This window comes from Pan paniscus, chromosome 20 (genome assembly GCF_029289425.2).
Source record: "Pan paniscus chromosome 20, NHGRI_mPanPan1-v2.0_pri, whole genome shotgun sequence".
Taxonomy (NCBI): domain Eukaryota; kingdom Metazoa; phylum Chordata; class Mammalia; order Primates; family Hominidae; genus Pan; species Pan paniscus.
In genome coordinates this window covers 59,302,094-59,318,138 of record NC_073269.2, presented here as the reverse complement: position 1 = coordinate 59,318,138, position 16,045 = coordinate 59,302,094, and the positions used below count along the sequence as shown (strand labels likewise).

At 45.4% G+C, this 16,045-nt stretch overlaps 2 protein-coding genes across 2 annotated transcripts; one reads left to right on the top strand and one right to left on the bottom strand.

Moving 5' to 3' along the window:
• The first annotated feature begins 1,661 nt into the window (after window positions 1–1,661).
• Window positions 1,662–4,498, top strand: LOC100971253 (E3 ubiquitin-protein ligase XIAP). The gene is given in 2 exon segments (XM_055102869.2): window positions 1,662–1,804; window positions 1,806–4,498. Coding segments are annotated over 2 exon segments (1,479 nt in total). The 3' UTR covers window positions 3,142–4,498.
• A 2,954-nt stretch (window positions 4,499–7,452) lies between these two features.
• Window positions 7,453–15,132, bottom strand: LOC100974478 (protein FAM90A27P). Its single transcript, XM_034944561.3, has 7 exons — window positions 14,923–15,132; window positions 12,718–12,822; window positions 11,765–11,937; window positions 10,816–10,993; window positions 10,170–10,369; window positions 9,579–9,687; window positions 7,453–8,491 (listed from the first exon to the last, which is right to left on the bottom strand). Exons 2-7 carry the CDS (start codon window positions 12,787–12,789, stop codon window positions 7,544–7,546), a joined length of 1,680 nt encoding a protein of 559 aa, XP_034800452.3. The 5' UTR covers window positions 12,790–12,822; window positions 14,923–15,132; the 3' UTR covers window positions 7,453–7,543.
• Window positions 15,133–16,045: the final 913 nt, after the last annotated feature.

The following is a 16,045-nucleotide window of genomic DNA, read 5'->3' as shown; positions in this document are numbered from 1 at the left end:
AGCTGATATTAATAAAAAGATAAGAAAGATAGAACAAAAACCAAGGAATTACTTGTTTCCAGCATATATAGTGTACTCAAATCAATAAGAAAAAGTCAATACAACTGAAAAAAATATTATCTATCTATATGTATGCACACTCATATATGCACAAACACACACACGCACACACACACATATATCCAAAATATGTAAGGAACTCATACAACTTGATACCAAAAACATGAATAACTCATCCTAAAATGGGCAAAGGACCTAAATAGACACATCTCACAAGAAGAAATCCAAATAGTCAACAGACATGAAAAAGAGACAGCATCTCTAATCATCAGGAAATGTAAAATAAAACTGTAATGAGCTACCACTTCACACTTGATAGGATGGCTATTATCAAAAAGACAAAGATAAGTGTCAGTGAGGATGTGGGAAATCCTTACACATTGTTGATGGGAATGTAAACTGGTATAGCCATTGTGGAAACTACTATGGAGGTATCTCAAAAAACATAAAAATAGAACTGCCATTTCATCCAACAATCACATGTCTGGGTAAATATCCAAAGGAGGCAGGGGGCGGTGGTTCACACCTGTAATCCCAGCACTTTGGGAGGCCGAGGCGGGCAGATCACTTGAGGTCAGGAGTTCGAGACCAGCCTGGCCAGCATGGAGAAACCCCATCCCTACCCAAAATACAAAAATTAGCTGGGAGTGGTGCAGGCACCTGTAATCCCAGCTACTGGTGAGGCTGAGGCAGGAGAATTCCTTGAACCCGGGAGGTGGAGGTTGCAGTGAGCTGAGATCGCACCACTGCACTCCACCCTGGGTGACAGAGCAAGACTCTGCCCCCCCAAAAATATATGTATATATAATATATATTTATTTAATATATATTTATAAAAATATATTTTATAACATTTGGTATAATTTATATAATTTTATAATTTATATAATTATATTTATATGAAAAATATATATTTATACACACACATATATATAAAATCTCCAAAGGAATTTAAAACACAATCCCCAAAATATATCTTGAATTCCCATGTTTATTGGAGCATTATACAGAATAACCAAGATACGGAAATAACCTCAATGTGCTTGAACAGATAAATGGATAAAGACTTCGTGAGATACACATACAACACACACACTATATATACATATAGTGCCATGCAACCTACACACGTGTGTGTGTGCGTGTGTATAAAACACCGTGTCCTAATACTCAGCCTTTAAAAAAAATGCCACTTGCAACAACGTAGATGGAGCTGGACGATATTATGCTAAAATTATGCAAAGTGAAATAAGCACAAAAAAGAACGAGACACGGGCGTGGGGCACGAGGTGCTCACTGCGCAAGCGCCCGCTCCACCGCGTGGTTTCCAGCTGGAGGCTGGGAGCGTTCGTGGCTTCCTCTTTTCTTGCTGACCCTTCGGAGCTCTGGGAAGTGGCTGCACCTTGGCGGCTCCCCAGAGGGCGCGGTGCTAATCGTGGGTCGTCAGCCTGGGTGGCTGGGCCCGGCTTAGGGCAGGGTTTGGCATTTCCAATGGTAGGGGGCTCGGACCGTCCCTCCGCGGGACCCTCCCGTTGGGACAAGGCCGATCGCCTGGGCGGTTGGAGCCGCTATCCTGGCGCGAGACGGTGGACAAGTCCTATATGCAAGAGAAGATAACTTTGGACAGTTTCGAAGGATCTAAAACGTATTTGTCTGCAGACATCAATGAGGATGAAGAATTAGTAGAAGAGATTAATAGATCAAAAACGCTTGCTGGCTTTGCAGGTGGTGGGCCTGCCTGGGCACCGGCGCGATGGAGGAGATGCCCTGGGGGGCCTTAGCTGCCCTGAAGCGGTAGACAGGTGGCAACGTGGAGGCTCAGCAGTTGACAGACACAAGAAAGCAGCGCCGAACTGCAGGTTTATCCGCAGCTTTTATTTTGAAAACAGTGCCACGAAACCTGCAAATCCTGGTGTCCCAAATAGTCAATACCAAGTTGAAAACCATCTGGGAGAGGAAAAGCGTTGTGCTTTAGACAGGCCGTCTGAGACTCGTGCAGACCGGCTTTTGAGAGCTGGACAGGTGGTGGATAGATCAGACTCCATACACCCGAGGAGCCCCGCCATGCATAGTGAAGAAGCTAGATTACAGTCGTTTCACAACTGGCCAGCCTCTGCCCACTTGACCCCGAGAGAGCTGGCCAGTGCTGGGTTGTACTACACAGGCACTGATGACCAAGTGCAGTGCTTCTGCTGTGGCGGAAAACTGAAAAACTGGGAACCTGGTGATCGTGCCTGGTCCGAACACAGGAGACATTTTCCTAATTGCTTCTTTATTTTGGGCCACAACGTTAATATTCGAGGTGAATCTGACGTTGCGAGTTCTGATAGGAATTTCTCAAATTCAACAGGTTCTCCAAGAAATCCATCCATGACGGGTTATGAAGCCCGGCTCATTACTTTTGGGACATGGATGTACTTCGTTAACAAAGAGCAGCTTGCAAGAGCTGGATTTTATGCTATAGGTCAAGAGGATAAAGTACAGTGCTTTCACTGTGGAGGAGGGCTAGCCAACTGGAAGCCCAAGGAAGATCCTTGGGAACAACATGCTAAATGGTATCCAGGTTGCAAATATCTGCTAGAAGAGAAGGGACATGAATATATAAACAACATTCATTTAACCCGTTCACTTGAGGGAGCTCTGGTACAAACTACCAAGAAAACACCATCACTAACTAAAAGAATCAATGATACCATCTTCCCTAATCCTATGCTACAAGAAGCTATACGAATGGGATTTGATTTCAAGGACGTTAAGAAAATAATGGAGGAAAGAATTCAAACATCTGGGAGCAACTATAAAACGCTTGAGGTTCTTGTTGCAGATCTGGTGAGCGCTCAGAAAGATACTACAGAAAATGAATCGAATCAGACTTCATTGCAGAGAGAAATCAGCCCTGAAGAGCCGCTAAGGCGTCTGCAAGACGAGAAGCTTTGTAAAATCTGCATGGACAGACATATCGCTGTTGTTTTTATTCCTTGCGGACATCTGGTCACTTGTAAACAATGTGCTGAAGCAGTTGACAGATGTCCCATGTGCAGCGCAGTCATTGATTTCAAGCAAAGAGTTTTTATGTCTTAATGTAACTCTACAGTGGGTGTGCTATGTTCTTATTACCCTGATTAAATGTGTGATGTGAACCAACTTTAAGTAGTCCGCACTGAATTCCATCAGCATTTGCTGCCAAGTAGAAAAAAAAAAATGCAAGCCAGGCGTGGTGGCTCACACTTGTAATCCCAGCACTTTGGGAGGCCGAGGTGGGATCATCCTGGCCAACATGGTGAAACCCCATCTCTGCTAAAAATACAAAAATTAGCTGGGAGTGGTGGCACGTGCCTGTAGTCCCAGCTACTTGGGAGGCTGTAGCAGGGGAATCGCTTGAACCCCGGAGGCAGAGGTTGCAGTGAGCCGAGTTTGCACCACTGCACTTGACAAGAGTGAGACTCCGTCTCAAAAAAAAAAAAAAAAAAAAAGCAAAAGGAAGTGCTTTATTTGGCAAGCTAAACTTTGAATTTTTTGCATTTTTTCAGGGTATTAGCTGTAGTATTTATTCATTTTTTTCTGTTGTTTAATTGAAACCCTAGGCCAAGAAATATTGTATTATAACTGATCACAATATATATTTGTGGTATACTGACTTAGTTTCTAAGTGTAAGTGAATTAATCATCTGAATTTTTTATTCTTTTCAGAGAGGTTTAACAAATGGAGCATTCTGTATAAACATGGAGATTGGAGTTAATGCACCAATCATATAACTGATTTTGTGTGAAAAAGGAATGAACTGTTCCATACTGGTGGAAAGATACATGTTAAATTTAGATGTTTGTGTTTTAGAATTCTGTCCATTTTCTTTTAAAATTATAAACATGTACTTGCGTGAATGAATTTTTAAACGTGAAGAATAATTGTTTAGGCCAGGCTTGGTGGCTCACACCTATAATCCCAGCACTTTGAGAGGCTGAGTTGGGCAGATCACTTGAACTCAGGAGTTCAAGACCAACCTGAGTAACATAGTGAAACCCCTGTCTCTACTAAAAATACAAAACAAAACAAAAAAATTAGCCAGGTGTGGTAGCGCATATCGGTGGTCCCAGCAACTGGAGAGGCTGAGATGGGAGGATCCCATGAGCCGGGGAGGTGAAGGCTGCAGTGAGCTGAGATTACAACACTGCACTCCAGCCTGGGTAACAGAGTGAGACCTTGTCTAAAAAAATAAATAAATAAAATAAAAAAGAAGTTGTTTAAATACAATTAAAAAGAGTCAAAAATGGGTAAAACTGGAAGTTTAAAAATGCTTCATAGAACCCTCAGGGTTCACATTTCAAGATTCTCAAAACAGATGTATTGCAGATGTGAGTTACTACAGAGAATAGTTTGAAAGTCAAACTGTTAACAATTATATTTTTGTTGTATTTTCTAACAGAAAGAGTATTTTTATGGTCTCCTAAACTCTGTTGATTACTAAGTAGTAACCAACAAAGTTGATGTAAACGAATAAGTAATACTCGTTTAAAGCACTGCAAATTTAAATGAGAGTTTTAAAAATTAAATTATAACTGCCTTGTTCCTATTTTACTATGCAAATCCTTAACTCTTCACCTTAGCACTGTCTGCCACTTCAGTGTGGTTATATAAAATTGCATTTGACCTGTAATATTCAACATTTTAAAATCTTAATTTAAAGCACCCTACAAGGGAAGAAAAGAGTGACAATTTTTAAAATATGTTTTCCAGGGCACTTCAGCTCCAAGTCAGATCAGTAGTTCAATCTAGCTGTTAGCCAAGGAATCAATAATTGAATTGTTTTAACGTAAGTGTTTTCCTCTTTGGGGAACCTCCATTCAGTAAAATTTATTTTTTAAAAAGAGAAATACTGAATGATCTTACTTATGTATAGAATGCAAAATAGTCGCACTCATAGAATCAGAGAGTGGGATGGTGGTTGCCAGGGGCAGTAGGGGAGAGAAATGGGAGTAAGTTGGTCAAAGGATACAAAGAGTAATGTATGCAAGATTAATAATTTCTGGAGATCTAATGTACAGTTTAGGAATGACTGTTTAAAAATACTATATTGTTATGTGTGAAATTTTCTAAGAGGATAGATCTTAAATTTCATCTTCTCACCCCCCACACGAAGATGGTAACTATGATGAGGTGATAGGTATGTTAATGAACTGGAATATAGTAATCATTCCACAATATACCCTATGAAAACATCAAGTTCTTCTTCTTCCGTATAGGCAGTTTTGTTCATCAATGATGTCTCAATAAAACTGTTCTAAAAAAATCATCTCCCAAATTGCAGGAAGTCATTTGTTTGAAGAACATCTAAAAGAAAATATTGTGGCTGGGTGCAGTGGCTCACGCCTGTAATCCCAGCACTTTGGGAGGCCAAGGCGGGCGGATTGCTTAAGGTCAGGAGTTTGTGACCAGCCTGGCCAATATGGTGAAACCCCTTCTCTACTAAAAATACAAAAAAAAAAAAAAATGAGCCGAGCATGGTGGCGTACGCCTGTAGTCCCAGCTACTTGGGAGGCTGAGGCAAGAGAATTGCTTGAACTCAGGAAGCAGAGGTTGCACTGAGATGAGATCACGCCATTGCACTCCAGCCTGGGCGACAGAGCGAGACTCCTCAAAAACAAAGAAACAAACAAAAAAAAAAACAGTGCAGTTTCTTCAGTTCAGATCAGCACGGAGCTCATAGACAAACCAGAGTGTACTAAACACAACGTGCTGGAGTGTAACTTCTGTATCCGGGAAACCCTTTGTACAGCAAATTGGTTGCCCAACGTTGAAGAAATGACTCTCATATAACACATTTTAAAAAATCACCCCCACTAAAGCACGCTGGAGGAGTTCAACCTGAGCTTCCAGATCACTCTTTATATTTCATGGCTTCCGCCCCCATCCACGAGGCAGCCTGGAGACTTCCATCCACTGCTTTTTAGGGACCAGGTCCTAGGGAGACAGGGATGCTCTCCTGAGACTGAAATCCCACCCTCAGAGCCTTCTGATCTTTCTGAATTCAGCAGAGTTTCCTCAGGAGGCGGGTTAGGGAAGCATTGTCTTCGCCCTCTCCCTCCAGTGTTTCCTAACCTTGACCCATGTTTGACTTAACCTCAAAGGGTCCACCCATCCCTATATCCAGCCTCACACGGGACTTAGAACATGACTCTCTCCAAGGGTGGGACCCAGCCAGCGGGGGAAGCTCACCAGGAGATTCCAACGTGCAACCAAGTTGAGAGTCAGTCTATGTTCGTGCTTCTCCCACTTTAACCCACATGTGAAACACCTGGGGTTGTTATTCAACTGCAGATACTGATTTGAGCAGGTGGGGGTGGGGCTGTGCCTGAGGGTCTGTGTTTCTCAGAAGCTACAGGTCTGCGGGTGACACTCTGGGCACCCAGTCCTCTTTGCTCAAGTAAATGAAACACGATGATTGAAACGTAAAGAAATTGGCCTGAGATGAAAAGGAAAACTCAAAACACCAGTAAGACGTGTCATAGTTCAAAGAATTTTATTCATATGGAAAGAAATTAACCAAACAGAATTTTACAATGACATTTAATAACAAAAGTTCCAAGGCTAGTAGAATACATCCTTATAAGTGAAATTCGTTTCAAAACTTCAAGTTACTCTATTGTTTACTTGTGGTATGATAATAATAATAGTAAAATATATTTTATCATGTGCCATTCATGACGTGCTTTGCGTAACTTATTGAATCCACTGAATAACTCCAACATTGAGAATATTGGTACCTCAACTTTACACATGCGCTAGCTGAGATGCCCTCTCTACCACAGTGGAAATCAGAGTCTAGGTAGCTTCATAAAATAAATGGGGTATTTCCCTTGTTTTATATCCTGGAAAAATGTAGAGGGTATGAAGAACAGTTTATTACATATTTGAATGGACTGATAAAAAAAACTATAGGGTATGAAAAACAGTTTCTTAAATATTTGAATTCACTGATTTTTAAAAAAATTCTTGCAAGGCAAAAAAATATTTCCCATTTTCCAAGGCTAAGCGTTTCTCACTACAACTCTCCTTCACAGTCAAACATTCTTGACTCAGGAGACATTGATGTTTTCCACTACCACTGAAGGGCCGTTTGCCCAGAATTACTCAAATTTCAGTGGTTTGCTCCCTCCCTCAGATGAGTTTCAGAGCTTTCTATTGACACTAGTGGAGCATTGTTTGCTTATGTTGACTCAGTTTCTCATATAATTATATGTAATTGAAAAAGAAATCTATAGGACACTTTCAACAGCCCCATTTTAATACAGGTTAAATTTACATAATGTAAATAGGCAGGGTTCGTTGATCCCCGATAGTATCTGGGGTCCATGTTTGAACAGACACCACTGCCAGGGAAGGGCTGACCCCGCACAGGGCTGCTTCCTGCCTCTCCCCTTCTCAGCCTTTCAGCCACTTCCAAGTCGCATGGGCTTGAAGCTGGGTCTTCTTGCCTTGGGGGCCTCAGTCACTGTCACTGTCCTCAGAGGAGGAAGTGACCAGAAGGTCCTCAAAGAGGACACTCGTTGAGACCTGGGGACCCCGCCCCTCAGGCTGCCTTGAGAAGCAAGGGCTCTGAGCAGAAGCAGAGTTTTCAGGAGGATGGGATGTGGGAGGCGTTCTGAACCTGGGGCTCTTCTCTCCCTCGTCCCCTCTCATGAAGGTGACACTGCCGGGCCTCCCTGGAACATGAGTGGGTGGTCCAGGCTGGAGGACGGGGCAGCCCTGGGCTGGGCCCAGGAAAGGTGAGCTGGGTGCGGGCTGGAAGTTGACTCTGGGCTGCAGGGTTGCTGTCTTGGTGGCTGCTGTCTCTGTGGTCGCCTCGGGTGCCTGTTTGGATCCAAGTCCAGTTGCAGTGCCGGGAGGCTGGAGTGTCTGCACAGCGCCCACATCCGGGAGCTGAGTTCTCAGTGCAGGGGTCTGGAAGGAGCTGAATCTTGCTTTCTTTGCGGGGTTCTGGAAAGTCTGGGTGGGCACGGGGGCAGGCTCCTTGTCTGGTGCCTGGGTTCTGGAGTCCTGGCCACACTGTTGTCTGACTTGCTGTGGTCTGGGCTTTGCATCTGTGTCGGGATGTTTGATTTCTGCCTGGGATTTAAGGTCAGGACCCAGGGCAAATGCCTTCATGGCAGGCTGGAGAGCACCGTGGGAGGACACGTCGGGCCTGTTGGCTGGCAGCCTGGCACTGAGAGTGGGGGTCTGGTGGGAGCTCTGCAGAACAGGGAGCAGGGAGGCAGTAACGTCCCCGCCGTGTCCCTTGGTGGGTCCACAGGTGCTCAGTTGAGGTCCATCGTTGTGACCCGAAGGGCAGAGTAATCTCGTCTCGGGTTTGTTGACAGGCGGTGGACCTGTGGACACAGGGCCCAGGACAGGTCGCTTCTTGGTGGTGTGGACAGGCAGTGGCATGGTAGGATGCTATGGGAGAAAACATCCCACATGAGACAGCTCAGCAGTAGAATTTCCAAACTCTATGAAGCAGGGAACTCACATGCAAAATCACATCACAACAGACACTGTGTGAAAATGAGAAGCAAGCTAGGACAGAGGAAAAGGGACAGGCTGACATGAGAAACAGAGGAGAATAACACGCACTGGGATTGCGTCTAAATCAGGATCAAATATAGGGAAGACCCTCCAAAAGAGACAGGACATAGGAAATTAAACGTCACAGAAAAGGACGTACACATGGTCACTGAATATATGCAGAATTGTCACTTCAGGAATAGTGTTGGGGAAAGATAGCCTACCATTCTGTTTGCTGTGACTATCACATATGAAAATTAAAACTCTTTATGTTCTCTATTGTTAATATCAAAGGAATATCAATTCCCCACACAACGTGGAGACTGGAAATGGCACAGCTCCTTTTGAAAGCAGATGTAAGATCATGTATAAAAATGAAGGAGACGCCTTATCTGCAGCCAGTATCCCGAAGGCATCTGATCAGTCACTCCCCACAGGCACTGAAATGCGCCCAGCCGCATTTGCTGGCCAACTTGCAAATAAAGGTACAGAAACCAACTTTCAAATAAAGAACCTGAGACCGGGCGCGGTGGCTCACGCCTGTAATCCCAGCACTTTGGGAGGCCGAGACGGGCGGATCCCGAGGTGAGGAGATCGAGACCATCCTGGCTAACACGGTGAAACCCCGTCTCTACCAAAAATACTAAAAGTTAGCAGAGCGTGGTGGCGGGCGCCTGTGGTCCCAGCTACTCGGGAGGCTGAAGCAGGAGAATGGTGTGAACCCGGGAGGCGGAGCTTGCAGTGAGCCGAGATCGCGCCACTGCACTCCAGCCTGGGCGACAGAGCGAGACTCCATCTCAAAAAAAAAAAAGAAGAAGACAAAGAAGCTGGAAACTGGAGTATGCGAAGTCCTCGGGTAGCGCAGTTCTCCTGCAGGGCAGCCTAGGTCTAAAAATGACCCCCACCCATGAGGGGCACAGAAGTGAAGGAATCAGGGGACCCAGAGGAGAAACAGAGCAGGGGCCGGGGGAATACGCACCCTCAGGAACAAACAGTCTTCTGCTGGCTCCTTCCAGGCTTCCTGCGTTTTCTCTTGGGGAGTTCTGGGAAATGTCTGCGTCGGAGCTTCGCTCTGCTGCTGCTGGGGACTGCACAAGAAATCACGTTCACTGTCTGGACCCGCCTGATCCTCCAGCTCACACCAGTGACTGGGAACCAAGCACCCTCCCGGAACCCAGCCCTAGCCCTTGCTTTGGGTGAGGGAGGCATTCAGGCCTCTGTGAACTTTGCCAAGACGGCCCCTTCTCTCATCTCAGAAGCAGCCCCACTTCCAGGAAGCTCCGCCCCCCACCCCCACCATGGCCCCAGGTTCCCTAAGTTCTTTCAGGCCCTGGAACTGCTCTGCCTGCCTCGGGTAACATCCCCAGGTCTCCCACAGCCCCTGCCCTCTAGAGACTCTCAGCGCTGGAATAAGCTCGGAGTGCGGACCCTGGCAGGCAGGGGCCTCCGTCCACCTCCATTTGGAGCTTTCCTTGTGTGCTTAGAGAAGGCTGCACAGAAAGACTAGGGGAGACAGCAGCTCCTGAGGCGCCGACCTCACGGATCTTCCTTGACCCTGCAAAATCCTTACCTTGGACTTCGCTCCTTTTCTCTGTCATTCCTCATAAAGGGCCCTGGAGCCTGGGGTAGCTGGGCCTTTGCTGGTTTCAGGTTCTCCTTCTCCTTGTGTGAGCCCAGGGCCTGCAGAGGAAGGGCCCCACTCCAGCTCTTAATGGGGCAGGTCTTGCTCCTGGCTGAGTGCCCAAAGGCCCCGCAGTTCTTGCATTTCACCTGCAGGTGGAGGAGGACACAGAGCAGTGAGTCAACAGCAATCACAGGCACCTGCAAGGTTCACACAAGGCCTGGGTTTTGGAGATGGATTATTTTAGAAGCGGGACATACGCCCATGGGCTGTTGGTTGCCAGGAAATTCAAGATATTATCGTCCTTCCCAGAGCCCGTTTAACAGGGATCCCAGGAGGAAGGACGCTTGTGTCTGAGAGTGAAGATAATGAACCAGTGTTGCGGACTCGGCAAACACCAGGCTGGACATGACACTGGACGGAGAATGAGGCTGCTCCTCAGAGACTCCGAATGAGCCAATCTGCCAAGACAGGAGGCTGACCGATGTGGTCAGACTGAGACCAGTGGGAACTCTTAATTCATAATCACGGGTCCCATGTTCAAGCCCACTCTCTGGTGTCCATAGGTTACCAACATTTTCAAGCCCCCACTGACCCTGGATTCCTCCTGCTCTGCTGAGGGAGTCGTCCGCCCCATGGGTCTCCTCTGCTGCTCCTGTGGGTTTTTGGCTCTGGGGGGCCTCTGAGCCTGATGATGGACGGAATGACGGGCCATCTGTGGCAGGTCCTTGAACTTCTGATCAGTCTTCTTCATTAAATGGTTGTTGGATATCCTAGTCATAAGAAAAAGAGAAAACATTACACAGACACCAGACGAAAGTCCCTCCTACCCCTATTTACCCAAGTAGGGATGGAGGGATGCACTGGCCACTGAGTCATGCCCACTGTAACTTGGTCCTCTCTGAACCCAGGTCCCAGTTGTGCTATTTTGTGACTCTCTCCCAGCCTGGCCTACTCCCAGAACAGGACACAGATTTTATAAACCAAAGGCTGCTTGATTTCTAGAGGGCGAGGTGAGATTTGCAGCCTTGCATAAAAGTTTTCTGGGCTCTCAGTTTGTGTACAGTCAGTGCCTCAGAGCTGAAACGCTCTGACAATACTTGTCAAAGCCAAGAGATGAACAGCCAACAACTACTGATATTTTTCCAGCTACTTCCAGAAAACCCACTATTTTCATAGAATAGCTTCTCACTCAGAAAACCAACCAGAAGCTCAAAGCTTTGCAAAGTTTTCATATTCAACCTATGGACACTCGTGAGGTTTCACATGAGACCCCTGTGACCACACGCCACTCTTCACACAGAGGCAGGCACAAAGCCAAGCGAGGACCAGCCCTCTGAGGATCCTGCGACGCTGACACGTATGTGCATATTCACGCCAGGCTTCGCACACATCACTGCCCGTGTCATGGGGGGACACGCAAGACAGAAGCCTCCAGGCGTGTTCAGCAGAAACCTTGAGCCCACAACAGGAATACAACAGGAAAACAGTGCTTGGGGAGTCCCCCAGGCTGTCCCTAGCTTATTCCCTAATACTTGTCTTACCACTTGTCTTGGTATCCACGTCTCTGTGAAATTGTGGGGGGCCGGTCCACTGAAGCCTGGCATTTTTTATTCGAGACACAGCGGGCGGTTGGATCCTCTCCTGGCTTCAGAGGAAATCGCAGAAGAACCTCCACAGAGGCGAGAACAACCCATTTCTCTGTCATCAAGTCAATCTAATGCAGAGAAAGGAGAATGGAGAGGCAACCTGAGTTCTGCAGGCAGGAGGAAGCCTTGGCAGAGGAGAGGAACTCCCATCTTCCTGAGATTTTAAAGGGAATGCTGGGCAGGCTCACATTTCGGTGTTTTTTTTTTTTCTTTTCTTTTCTTTTTTTTAAAGAAGTCGTTATGTGAAAAAGATACTTGTACACGCATGTTTACAGCAGCACAATTCGCAATTGCAAAAATATGGAACCAGCCCAAATGCCCATCAATCAACCGATGGATAAAGGAACTGTTATATATATACACACACACGATGGAATACTACTCAGCCATAAAAAGGAAGAAATTAATGGCCTTCACAGCAACCTGGATGGGATTGGAGACTATTATTCTCTGTGAATAAGTCAGGAATGCGAAACCAAACACCTTATGTTCTCACTCATGTGCGGGAGCTAAGCTATGAGGATGCAAAGGCAATCTCACAGTTCTTTACTCCAGAGCTGGTGAGGAGTTTGCTGATGACCTTCAAATGGCACCAAGAGCGACAGCCCAGGGTATTGGGAAGTGCTGCTGTTCCCAGGTGGGAACTAAGGGGCCGTGGTGGTGGCATTTTCCCATGTCCCTTTGAGGAATTACGTATCGATTTTAATGGGTCAGTGCCCGTGTATGGAGGGTGTGAAACTCTGAATATGAGCCGGTCATGGACGCGGAGCCTGCTTCAGCCTTCCCCCAGGCTTGGACTCCCCCCATTCCACCTGCCCCCCAGGTGACCCCGCAGCTCCCGTACTCACATCTCTTTGTGGGATCCCGCACTGCTTTAAGAACTGCTTCCCCTGTTCCATGGAGAGAGTGTTGGGGTCCATCACTGCTGGTTCTGCCCGAGGGATTCTCTTTCCCTGTGGAGGGTAGAAAATGAGACAGTGGTTCCTTCCTATCCCTGACTCTCCCAGGTGCAGGCTGCAGTCAGCCCCATCTCTCTGCTGTGCCCACCGTGTCCCTAGGAGTAAACTCACACATCCTGTCATTCAAACTACACGGACACATCCTTCCTCTGCCAGTGACATGACACCAATGTGAATGAGAAAAGCAGGTGATCCATTAAAAGAATTGTTCACTGGACTTAGCGTGTTTGATATGTATGCAATGCAGGTCCCTCCTCTAGAGACCCTCATAGTATACCATCAAACATCTGGAAAAATTCATCGTGGAATTGGCCTCAAAGAAAATTTAATATATTAGAAAACTGGATATCTTATCAATCTGTAGTCCCTGTTTGTCAAAATTAGATATACCTACATTTTATAAATTATAAGAATGTTTTAAACTATGAAGCACAGTCTCTGAAATTTCTGCAATCAAAGTCCTTAAGTTCAAACAAGATATTCAAGTGGAAATCAGAAAGTGCGAAGAAAATGCAGGTAAAGCCCTTTCATGTCCAAACTGATGAGCAAAGCAAAACCTGGGTTCAGGGGAAATGTCTTTGTCTAAATGACCACAGTGCTAGGGAAACAGGAACATAGGAGAGTGAGGGCAACACCATTTAGAAATCAACTCCTTCTTAAAACTAGCGAGGCACAGTCCTGGCCGGTCACCACCCTGGTTCTAAGATGTTTGTGGCTGAGGAAGCAGCTTAGCAATGCTTGCAAGACAGACTCCTATGAAAGCAAAATGTCCAGATGCCCAGTATCCAAAGCAATAGATGCCTTCAACATAATGATAGCTATGCTTTCCTAAGCTACACACTGGAATGTGTCAAGGAGAGTTTTCTTTAAATCAACAGGATACTAAAGATTGTCATGCTATCAGCCCACCACATGTAGACACAGCTTAGTTAAATCTTCACATGGAAAAGACTCTATATCAGAACAACTTAAAAGGAAAAAAAAAGACGGTGCATTTTCCAGTCACATTCTGAGGTCGCCCTACTCTGTAATGTAGTAGCTTTCAGTAAACTCTCTCTTCTCACTGTTCTCTGCAACTCGCCTGGAATTCCTTCCTGTGTGAGAACAACGAACCCTCTCCTGGGGTCTCAGTCAGGCCTCTTTTTTTTTGCCACAACATGATTGAAAAAAGATAAAATTTAGGGGAAGTGCTCAGGTCCATGGAGACAGCTTAGAGACAGAAAAACATGAGATTGCAAAAATGAAAAGATGGAAATGGCAAATCAAACAATAAGTTGGAGCAGATGAAAAAATAAATAGAATACAACAGGAAAACGTGTTCTTTATTTGAAAGCAGTAGTAGGATACATTACCATGGGTGCCCATAGAAAGATAATAAAATTTATCTGCATAGATCATATTAGGAAAAAGAGATGACAATACCGCCATGAAAATTAAAAAAAAAAAAAAAGGTCAGGGAATGCTACATTGGGGACAAACACATTCGAAAATCTAGAATAAAGTGTGCTTTCCTCTTCAAAATCCAAATCGCCAAAATTGAGAGGTAAAGAAACATTTTTAACTACGTATTTAAGTAGAACCATTCTTTATACCACCATTATAGATTGGGTGCTCACAGCCTAAGTCTTGCTTGGCTTAATCTAGGTATAGAGGCTCAGGGCCCTGAATTTTTACCAGCTCCTAGCAAACGTCAATGAGTATACCGATACAAAAGATAAGTGAAGAAATCTCTTATTTAAAAGCCCTCCGTCAAAGGCACCAGGTCTCCATAACTGCTCATCCAGCACCCACACAATTCAGGGAGCTGGGTGAGCATTCCTTGCAAACGTTGATCTTTATATGATCATTAAAATTTTGTTTTTAATTTTTTTCATTTTGTTTTTTGTTTTTCTTCTTTTTGTTTTTCTTAATATATATTTTTTCGATCATTACAATTTCTGAAATGTTTTTTGAATCAGGCTCTGTCTTAAGAAACACTATTAAGCAATTAAGTAATCTTTACCTCGACATCTAAAACCACTCACTACAGAGTTTTCTCACTCTTCTATTTCTCCTGTTGGAATAAACCAAGTCCCAAAATTGTAATGTACCAACCTGTTGTCTTCCTTCCCTCTAGCAGTCGCTCAGGTAAGTGGACCCTCTGCAGACTCTACTCCTCACAGTGGGGCTTCTGCGATGAAGACAGCAAAGACCACTGAGGGGAAGATCCATTCTCCTGCTGGTATTTATACTGCCCCAGAGCCCCACGGTCACTCCCCCTGGCTAATCTAATCATGATGTAATCACATCTGATCTAATTACCTCTCCCTCTTTCTCCATGTCTTAGTTATTCTGTTCCTAGCACTTTCATTTTATCACACATGTGTACATCCGAAACAAAGAATATAATTTGCTGTTTGCCCGTCCCATAATTTGTTTAACTTAACCTAGAACTATATATTTTGAACAACATACACTATTTTCTGCATGTTTAAAATGTTCATACATAAGCCCAGGCTGTTTCATTCTGTATCTCGAAAGGGGATGAGCAGCTCAGTCTCCCATGGCAGGGAGCTCAGTGGAAACCAGGACTGGAGATTCTGGCCTCTGTGGGGCCAAGGATGAGTGAGGTCTAAGAACAGCCTGGCTCACTGTGAGTCCAGGAATGGACTAGAGTATGCGGTGTGGCTATGGGGGATGGGTCACCCAAACTCTCCATGTATCCATGGAATTTTTAAAAGCCCACCTCAGATGGGGAGAACTGCAAGAAGCCAACTCTCAGTTCCAGGGACAGCTCCTGGAAAGAGTCAGTGGCTCTGATGGGAACAGGAAGGCAGGCACAGCTCCAGGGTGTGGACAGGAGCTCAGCAACTCACCAGGATTTAAAGATCCTGAGGTCTGGGCAGCATTTGGGGATTGGGGCTGGAGTGTAGACTTGCCTCTCTGCAGAGACGAGATGGGAGTTGATATAGTTTGGATGTGTGTCCCCGCCCAAATCTCCTATTGAAATGTCATCCCCAGTGTTAGACCTGGGGCCTGGTGGGAGATGATTGGATCGTGGGGGCGGTTTTCTCATGAATGGTTTAGCCTCCTCCCCTGTGGTTGTGTCCTTTCCAGAGTGAGCAAGTTCTCATGAGATCTGGTCATTTCACAGTGTCCAGCAGCTGCCTCCACACTCTCTTGTCCCTGCTTTTGCCATGTGAAATGCCTAATCCCTCTTTGCCTTCCACCATGAGTA